This window comes from Hyaena hyaena, unplaced genomic scaffold, assembly GCF_003009895.1.
Source record: "Hyaena hyaena isolate Hyena2069 unplaced genomic scaffold, ASM300989v1 scaffold_339, whole genome shotgun sequence".
In the NCBI taxonomy this organism is placed as follows: Eukaryota; Metazoa; Chordata; class Mammalia; order Carnivora; family Hyaenidae; genus Hyaena; species Hyaena hyaena.
The window spans coordinates 102,719-112,763 of NW_024080971.1; the positions used below are offsets into that span (position 1 = coordinate 102,719).

The following is a 10,045-nucleotide window of genomic DNA, read 5'->3' on the forward strand; positions in this document are numbered from 1 at the left end:
CAGCAGGCGGGGCACAGGGCTATCTCTCTGGCCCGCTGGTAGCTAGGCTGACCTCTAGGCTCTGCTCTGCTTTCTAGGGAGTCCAGCTGGGATGCCCAGAGGCACACCAGACTCTAGACGGGCCAGAGTTTCTGGAGATCTGGAATCTGTCTGAGTAGCATTTTCCAAACATTTGGAGCAACCTAGTAAGTAGTAAGACGGGACATCGATTCAGTGAATCATAGCTAGCAGTTAAAAAAAATAAACGGAACAGAATATAGTAGCAGGTACTGTGTTTAGGAAGAGTATATACGGTTTTATGGAATTTTCATTTTAGTGATCACATACAAAGCAACTTCTGGATCTCACTGGAAAATGTACATGTCTTATCGTAGATGACATCAAAAGGTTTGAAAGCCGGTGCCTCAGAGCAGAGACCCACCGGGAGCTGGAACCACTTGTTCCCCTGGGCCAGAGTCCTGACGACAGGACACTAAGTGCCTCTCCCTGCTGCAACTGGACTGTTGGGCCCAGCCAGGCACTGCCCGCGTGGAGGCTGGGAAAGGTCACGACGACCAGCGTGGGGCCCTCCCTCCCAGCAGCTCCCCTCCCACGGCCAGCAGGGCGGTGCAGGAGATGATTAATCTCTTGAGGTATTCGGGCTGCGTGTGCTGCGTGACTTGGGGAGGCCGGGCGCTGGGAGCCCGGGGGCCTCCCGACGGCCTGGGCCGCCTCCCTCACACCCACTGAGCCCCAGCCTCTCCCAGGCAGAAACACAAAGGGAGCCAGGTCCCACAGAAGACTGCCAGGAGGTCCTGACGCGGCCTGGCACTGATGCCAATCCCTCTCCCAGGGGCTGAGCAGGGGCTGGGCCTTGTGAACGAGGACGCTTCCAGCCACACTCGTTTTCCCACAACTTTCCACACTAGCTGCTCACCCTGGCTCAGCCAAAGGAACAGAGGACCCCCCGCAAAGTAATTCTGAGTATTTCCAGTTACATGGTTCAGGACACGGATAAAGCAATGGCCCTGCCAGGGAGGTCCTTGACTTGCAAGGGATGACTGGTAAGCACTATCTTCACTGTCACTAATGATACGGCAGGAGGTGCTGGCTCACCACGCCGTTCCCCACACAGGCCTAGCCTCGGCTACACCTGGGGTTTAGGCCTGACCCCCAGAGGGAACAACAGTGTGCGGGGGAGCTCGCTTGGGCTGTGGAAACCCTGAACCTAGGAGGATTTCACTGGGTGTGAGGAGCAGAAAGCTCACATGGGGGTCGAGTGGGACATTCTTGATGGAGTCTGGAGCCTTGCTTTCTAGACACATTTCTCTTGGAGTCATTAGGCCGAAGCGTGGCTGGTGGTTCTGCCTGGAACTTGAGGCGCCTGAGTTTGGATATCTTGTTCTAGGAACGATGCTTAGCATTTTAACCTTGAGAGGCCTTTCCTGATCTTTCTTCATGGTTATAGAGGAAATGCTTTTCTAGATGCCATTCTGGTAGAAGGAGGCTAATTACTTATAGCTGGAGGTAGGGAGAGAGATTCTGATTCTTTAATGTGGAAGCGAACTAACTGGATTACAGCTGGGGCTGAGCCCTGGGGACGGCACTAAGTATAACTGCACAGCCTTGCTGTTCTGGGCTTTCCAGAACCTCCTACGTGAGAGCCTTGGAAGCTGTTCAGATGTTAATTAAGCTGCTGCTGCCCCACAGTGGGCAGGTTGCCAGGCAAGGCCTCGCTGGAGAGCTCAGGCTATTTTCAGCCAGCTCCGGGGTGACGGAGCCCTCACGCGCTGGCTCCCATGATGGGGATCGCTGTGGCCTGAGGCAGCGCCATTTGACCATGGGGTGAGGCTACCCTGACGGGTCACTTCTCAGCTACTTGGACTCAAGGCACTGGCCTGATGAGGATGAAGCTTGCTGGTATTTTCTGGAGGATCATCAGGCCCCCTGAGGCAGATGCTGCCCATGGGCGGGTCAGAGCCCCAGTCAGGTTTTATAGGGTTAGATCAGACCTCTAAGGCTGGGAGGTCGGGAGGGAGAGGAGTTGGAAAGAGGTTCCTGGGAGCTGAGGGTTCTCACCAGCTTAGGCAAGAACCACCTCACAGCTCAAATCAGAGAGGTTGAAATCAGTCCCTGGCCTCCTTATAAAGGGCAGAACTTGCCAGATGAAACGAACCTCTCAATTCACACCCTTTCTGCCTCTGCAATAGGTGTCTGTTCAAGCACAGGGACGGTGCTCCGGGGGCCGTGATTGAAGCAGATCAAGGCCAGAAGCATCAGAGGATGCCATGGGGCTCGGGTGCTGGGGCAGCATGGCGCAGCTGGTGGCACGCGCCGCCAGCGCCAGGCCCTCTCTCCCCTCCCTGTCACGCACCCTCACGGTTGGGAAGCCGGGGATGTTGAAGTCCCTGCAGACTTCATTGTTGGTCTCCTCAGCACAGTCCAGTGCAGCAAGATGCAGTGCCGGCTTCCAGTCTGAAAGGAAAAGCAAAGAAATCAGGTAAAGGAAGAGAGACCACCACCTCCACCTGCTTACTTCCCACACGTAACCCTCCACCCTCACCAACGCCCAGAGCACCTGCCCCTAAGGCTCTCATGAGAAAGGTCACCCCTTCCTCAGGAAGGGTCTCTGAGATCGTCTGGTTATTTTGCACTTAGCCCGTGCTTAGGACACGGTGAAACAGCACACGCGACACTGTCCTGTAATGGCATCTATGTTCCTCCATTTTCTGCAGTGGGGGAGGGGCACAGAGGCTGCAGGGGCTGAAGAAAGATGTGAGATGAGCTTGAACCCCCTGGGATAGAGCCCTGACACGGGTTGCCCTCTAGAGAGCATCCGTTCCAGAAGGGCGGAGAGCATGCCCCGGGAGGTTTAGAATTCCCTGGTGGACGATCAGAGAAGGCTTCTGAGGCCAGAGGCCCTGGCTGTCCGCCCGCCTCGCTTGGGCAGCCCACGGGGTGGTGAGAACCGGCTCCCCCATCAGACATGGAGGCAGGAAAGCCAGGGGAGGGAGGGAAAGGCACCTGGAATCCAGGAACCGCAGGGAAAGAGGCCTGAGGCCAGAGTCTGGAAGGCCCAAGCTTCCTGGGCACCGGCTCCTTCGGCAGGCCCCAGGCCACAAGCCCCCCTCCGCCGAAACCTACAGGCAGAGAAAATAATGGCCCGGTTCTGGGCCACAGCCCAGGATCTGTGAAACAGCAAACAAACCTCTCTACCAGGCACGTGGCAGGGAGCTCTCACGGGGTTTGGACACACGGGAGACCAGCCCTGGGGACCAAGCATGGGCTCCGCTGGAAGGGCAGAAATGGAGTGGAAGCCTGTCAGTTGGCTGACAGGGGCCTGTGCGAGCAATAAGCACAGGGCCCCGCTCGTGTCTCCACGATGGTCACAAGCCCATCCGCCCCAAGCGCCTCCTCACGTTGTATCCTCGCTGCCCAGCTTCCCCACTGCGCAGCACACAAGAGGTGCTCAGGGAGCACGGACGGCGTTACACAATGGGCCCTGGCCCTCCGCTCTCTGCTCAATCGAGCAGGCCCAGGTGGGGGGAGCGTAATGCCAGTCACCCGAGAAGGCACACGAGCAGAGCTCCCCGGGTACAGGGTTTTGCCTGGATCACAGGCGACAGCACCCCAGGCCTCCCTCGTACGGCTCCTTCCCTGCCCAAGGGAGGCCCAGGGGAGAGTGGGAAGTTCCGGTGGCCTCCTATGGCCATCCGCACACTCAAGGCTTGGCGCCTTCTGTTCTGCATCTCGGACTCTGCTCACCTTGTGCGGGGAGACCCACAGGGGAGACTTGGCTACTCTCAAAGGAGTAAGTCAACCAGACAAAAGCGTGGGAGAGAAGCACTTTCATGTCCTTCCACCGGTGAGGGCCCCTGGTAGGGGTCTCACAAAGCCACCTGGCAGGCTGAGCAGGTATTGAAGGCCTCAACTGCTCCCCTCTTCTCCAAGAGTACAGGCCACCGTCCCTTGGGCCAGAGTCAGTGCCCACTGCCCCTGGGACACGAAGACTGAAGGGACAGGGAAGGGAGAGAACAGAAAGCTGGTGCTCAGTGAGCATCCACGATACCCCCTCTCTCCAGCAAGGCCACTGGAGGGGGGCATCATTTCCCCCAGTTTACAAATGAGGAAAGCAGGGGCACCTGGGTGGCTCATTCGGTTAAGCGTCCGGCTTCAGCTCAGGTCATGATCTCGTGGTTTGTGAGTTCAAGCCCCAGGTTGGGCTCTGTGCTGACAGCTCAGAGCCTGGAGCCTGCTTTGGATTCTGTGTTTCCCTCTCTCTCTCCTCTTTCCCTGTTCATGCTCTGCCTCTCTCAAAAATAAATAAATATTTTTTTAAAAATGAGGAAAGCAACTGAAGCTGTCCCCAAGTTGTCCAAAGGCTACCAGCCTCCAACCCACTTCCTTTCCCTCTCCACCTCACCGGGGTCAGCATATGACCCTTCTATTTTTTCTCTTTGCTCTGATCACAACCTTCCCCGTGAAAGAGAGAATGTAAAAACAACGCTGTCTTCAAGTAGAATAAATTCTTTAACTCAAACACTCAGTCACTATCACATACTCTCACCTCCTAGATGGTATCATACGTACAGAGTTTACGAAGAGTTCATTGTGTGCCTAATTTATCTAGTTAATGTGCAACTACCCCAGGAGGGAAGTGAGAAGGTATCCACTGTAAGAAAAGATCAGAGAGCTGGGCCCGAGGCACACAGGAATCAGTGGTAGATCTGGGATCTGAACCCAGGATTCAAGCCTCTCTTCTGATCTCAAGAGGGCCCAAGACAGAACAGAGACCTGCTCTGTTGGCCTCCCAACCAGGAAGCCCAGGGACGGTGGTATGGAGGGGGTGTTAGTAGTGGAGGCAAGGGGGACAGGTGATGCCTGGGAGTTCTCAGCCCCTTGCTCCCAGGCAGGGCTTTGACTCCTTCTCTTTACACCCTGATTCTCTACCTCCCCCATGAAATGGAACCTCTTCAGCCATAGGGGAAGTGGAGGGGTAGGCTGAGGCCAGTCAGGTGCGAGAGTCCCAGCTAAGGCAGGTTTCTCAGGAATATCAATGTCAATACCTTAATGAGCCATAAAGACATATAATGATCTGGTTTGATGCTAATCACCACAGGCCTGACCATTCATCATTCTAGTAACAGTACAAGGAACACAGAGGACCCTTATCTGGGTGCTCCACCCGTAATGCAGAGCTGCATTTAAGTAAAGTGCACTCCTGTCAAAGAGGAACAGAACTGGGCGAGGGAGGCTTTTTAAAGTGTCAGGTGACTTAAACACGGCAATCTGCAGGCTTAATATCTAACATTAGCAGTATTAGCCCAGCCCCACTCTTGGGGATAAAAACGTTTCCTGGTGCAATTACTGCCCTGGCAAAGTAATTTCTCTATTAACAACAGAGTAAATGAGCAAATGGAGAGGGGAGGTTGGGGACACAAGCCTAATTAGGATGGCTATGGTCTCTGGGGTGGTGAGTGAAGGGACACCCTGTAGTGAGGGGATCATGGGCTCCTTGTGGAGTGCTAGGCAGTATTCCCGCACCCACTCGCCAGTCCAGGAAGGGGGATGGACCCAGAGCCACATGACTTGCTTATTGCTATAAGTGGGCAAAGCACCAAGAGCTGCACATGTCTTCTTCCTGAGCCTCACGGGTCAAACGGGGCCAGGGTGGATGGTCTCTCCTCTCTTTTCCAGCTTCAAGAGCTGTTCAAGTGCTCAATAGCAACCAACTCTTGCCAAGAAAAATGGCCATGGGTCCCCTGAGTGTTAAGAAAGCCCCTATTAAGACAGAGGCCAGATCCACCCAAACCACCAAGAGCCAGTCAAGTCGAGTGGTTGGAATGGGACCCCCCATCCAAGTCCAAGTCTCTGGGAGTCCTCTTGACAGGGAGTTAGTCAGTGCCATGCTGTCACCACTGCATCCTTGCCTCCCCGTTGCAGACTTTGGGGCAGTGAGGTCACGGGATAGACCAAATGCCTTTCCTAGACCTCATACCCGGCTGACACTCCAGGTCTGAGTCCAGAAGAGCCACGGCATCAGCAGGAGGCCTGGTCACCACATTCTCACTTGGAATCCTGTGAGGCCTGCACAGGAATCCTGCCATTGGCCTGCGCGAGTGTTCAGTGGGCTCCGACCCTGTGCCAGGCTCTGCACTAAGGCATCACGGGGGTACAGCAAGAGAGGTGGTCTACACCACGGGGAAAAAAAGAGGCAAACCAATATGTTCAGAGTCACTCAAACATCCATGCCTTATAAATGTCATCTCGGTGGCTTTGCAGAGGCCATTTTCCCACCTGTACCCTTCCTCCTTCACCCACCTCTCCCCCTGCCTAGGTTCTAGAGAGGGAGCGATGGGCTCAAGAACCTCCTCCAGCATCTGTACTGTCTTGGGCAAGTTACTTGATCTGTTAAAAACGAAAAACAATCAATTGCTCCAGTATTTTCTCATAAAGATTATAGGTAATAGCGGCCTTTAGCAAAGTGTGTAAGGCTTATTAAGTTTGTAAACTGCTTAAACCATGGCCTCTGGCAACCAGATTAGCCTCTGTGACTTCCTCCTTCCATCAATGCCTACAACAAATGGCTGAGCCACTACCTGTCCCTTTTCAAACACAGATTCTTACTGTTGCCAGTTCTCCTACTGTGTGTAGCTCACTTCCCAAACCCAAACTAAACAACAGAGGTCATTTTGCACACAGAGGCCACTCAACAGATATTTACTCATTGATTAGCCGGTGAAGAGTAATGAAGATCTAGAATGAACACAGTCCGTTTCCCAAACATATGGTGACACAATAAGAGCTGCTGGGAATAGGAAGGGACAAGCGGGATCTTTAGAAGCCAGTGTGCTGGCCCATGGCAATGACCGCCCCAGAGAACCTCTCCCACAAGTCATCGAACACAGGAGCCCCAGCCAGTCAGATGAAATGCCTGAGGCCAGCTGGGCAGGGTTGCAAACTCCCCCCAACCCTTGACCTTCCGTACTCTCACTGCTCCTACCCCAGATACTCATCCCATTGGCAGGAGGCAGGGACCACACTCCCACAGGCCCTGATGGTGTTTGAGCCCTCTGCTGGCCCACAACCATTTTCTCAAGGAACCTCGGGAACACAGAGATGATGTGAGAATAACCCTGGCTTCTCAGCAGGGCCTCCCCCTTGGACTGGAGTGGGGCAGCTGGCTGACACCAGATTCGGCCACTGCTATCCTCCCACGCGATCTTGTTAAGGGGGGGTGACCCATCCCCGTGGCTCATGGGAGAACTCTGGTTCCTACCTCAATTTCCTACTTCCCACTGACTGCGGTTCATCTCCACACACTTTGAGGCTTCCATTTTCCTTGCTGGGATTAAGTTTTGATTCGCGTTTTTAAGGGGAAGGCTGTCCCTCTATGCACTAGGGAAAGACCCCTTTTGGAAGTGGCAACCCTCATCCAGGAGTAAGCTGGGTCAGTGTCTGGCTATGCAATTCATTGGAAAACTCCAGGTTGCAAGAGGCCAAACACATGAGTCAGCTGGAAGCTAAACCTTCCCTCCAACATTCTTAAGATAGAAGAGTCTTCTAGGTTGGGTTCATCTGCAGCCATTAAAGACCTCTCACAGCCTCAAGATGGAAACTGATCTGGGGATTTTTGTGATTTTCAAGCCCACAATGTTCCCTGAACACCTAACGTCCCCTGAGGTGTCCCAGCCAGCTGCATGTTCAACATTCTTCTTCCTCCCTCCCGCCCTGACCAGATGTGTTGACATCACTGAAAGAGTGCGAAGAGCTGCTGAGAAATGGCACATTCCGCTGATGGGACCAGAGAGGCATGTACACTACATGTACACTGGAGGTAAAACGGTTTATCAGTTTTATTAAAAATAGCATTCTGCGACCATATGGCTAACAGGTGTATGTATGCACCTCTCCAGCAAGCCACTTCAGTCACCGCTATGCAAGCTGCTCAAGGGGAGTGGTGCCCTCGGTTTGAAAACCAGCACCTACAAATGCACCATTCCACCGCGAATGGTTGAGTTTATCAAGAAATACCAACAACACAACAAGGAAACAAATGTTCTAGTTCTCTCTCTAGAAAGAGGCCTATTCCCCAAGATGCCCTCTTTCAGTGACCATTTCCTTCAGGGGCCCTGCGAGGCCCTAGCACCACAATCAGGAAGTAGCTCCATTCGGAGGCAGCAAATCACTACCATCCCATTCACCAAACACCCACTACCCTGGGCAGGGCAGATGTGTGAACGCACAGAGATCTTTAAATTGTGGAAAGGAAACTGAGATAATGTGTGTTGTGTACTTACCTAGGAAGGTGTCAGACATATGGCAAGCACTCAGTACATATTAGTGACTATTATTACCATATTTTTTCAGCTCTAGTCTTGTTTTTAGAAAATTTACCATTTCTGCAACAGAGTACACCTTTAAATCTCTATACATTTAGTGGTTTTGTTATCTACCCCTCAGGCTGTTAGTAAATGAATGAGGGGCTCTTAGAATCAAGGGAATCAAGGGAATATGGGACGAGTGGTCAGCCCAGCCAACAAGAACGCGGAGCAAGGGCCAAACATACACCCAGAGGCTGTCTTCAGTCAGGCCTCTGAGTTCGTTTGGTTAAAGCAGAAGGGTGTGGAAGGATGCATGGCCAAGGGGAAGAGAGAGAAGGATGTGGCCCAGAAGCTAATGAACCGGAGGCAGCAGGCGAGGCCTGGAACCCAGGCAGGAAAACTCTTGTCTCCAAAGTAGAACTACGAGAAGAAGTCTATGTAGCAGCTGGGTCACCTAGCCAAGGGGCTGCGGGGGCGGCAGACGGAGTGTCAGTCCCTTTTGACCCCAGGGCCGATCCCACAGCAGCCCAGGAACTCCGCAGGAAGGCAAGACGGGTCCCTGGGCGAGAGGAAGGGGGCTGCCACCGGCCACGGGAGAAGAGGCCTTAAGGTGTCGGCCGAGCAAGAGGAGGAACAAAGGACCCCGGCGCAGGGATGGGGGCAGTAAGCCGGCAGGGGACGGGCAAGAAAGGAGAGCAGGTGTGAGGGCCCAGGCCGCCGGGAGGGGAGAGAAGCTCGGCACGCCCGCCGAGGGGAGCGAGGAGGCGCGGGAGCCAAAAACGGAGCTGAAGGCTGGAACCCGGGGAGAAGTGCCAGGGAGCCGAGAAAAGAGGTGGGCGCGGCGATGCGCCCGGCGGGAGAGGCCCTCAGCCGGACAGGTGGAAGGGGTCGGCCCCGGGGGAAGGGGGGTGGGGGGTGGCGCGAGAGGCCCTCGGGCCCGCCTCTCACCTTTGACGTCGTTGGCCAGCGCCTTCCACGTCGGGGCGAAGGCGATGCAGTGGCCGCACCAGGAGGCGAAGAACTCCACGGCCCAGGCGCTGTGGGAGCCCAGCACGGCGCCGCGCACCGTATCCGCCTGCAGCAGCGTCAGCGGGTCGGAGGACGAGTAGAGCGCGGAGCGCGGGGCCGCGCCGGCGCCGGCCACCGCCAGCAGCAGCAGCAACAGCAGCAGCAGCGACGGCGGCGGCCCCGAGCGGCGGCCGCACCAGCCCATCCTCCGCGGCGGCGCCCACCACTGCGCACCAGTTTCGGACGAGTCGGCGCGCCGCGGCTCCGCCGCTCCTCCGGCGTCCGTCGTGGGGAGGAGCCACGGGCCCCGCCCCCGCAGCCAGGCCCCGCCCCTTTCCCCGCCCCGTGTCCGCAGAGGCCTCCGAGTCAGCGCTGGAGTGTTCTCCGCCGGCTGGGGGGCAGGGAGCGCAATCCCCGGCCCTCGAGTCCCCCTTCCCCAGCCCCAAATGAGAGGGGTGTTTGCCCTACAGAGGCCCCGACCGGTGTTCCCGTCGCTGCTGGGGACTCGAGGAGGTCATTTGGCTTCTCACGAGCCCCGTATCTAACGGAAAAGGAGTAAGTTGGAATAGATTGGATCGGTTTATGCTGTACCAAGAAAGTTCTGGGGATCCCTCCACGCAAAATGACGTGAATTAGAAGCAGGTGAGAGAGAAGAGGGAAGGTCTCTGAGTCTGTGATCATCATGACCCCACAGGGATGAGATGTGCCCACACTCCTGAGATCTGTGACCGTCC

At 55.4% G+C, this 10,045-nt stretch overlaps 1 protein-coding gene across 1 annotated transcript in view; it reads right to left on the minus strand.

Annotated features, from left to right (window-relative positions):
- The window catches only part of QSOX1 (quiescin sulfhydryl oxidase 1), a 32,952-nt gene extending 23,108 nt beyond the window's left edge, over positions 1-9,844 (minus strand). Inside the window, 4 exon segments of the mRNA XM_039249507.1 lie at positions 2,354-2,454; positions 9,252-9,614; positions 9,617-9,661; positions 9,664-9,844. Of these exon segments, the coding sequence (XP_039105438.1) occupies positions 2,354-2,454; positions 9,252-9,614; positions 9,617-9,661; positions 9,664-9,829 (675 nt within the window). The 5' untranslated portion in view covers positions 9,830-9,844.
- Between the last annotated feature and the right edge of the window lie 201 nt (positions 9,845-10,045).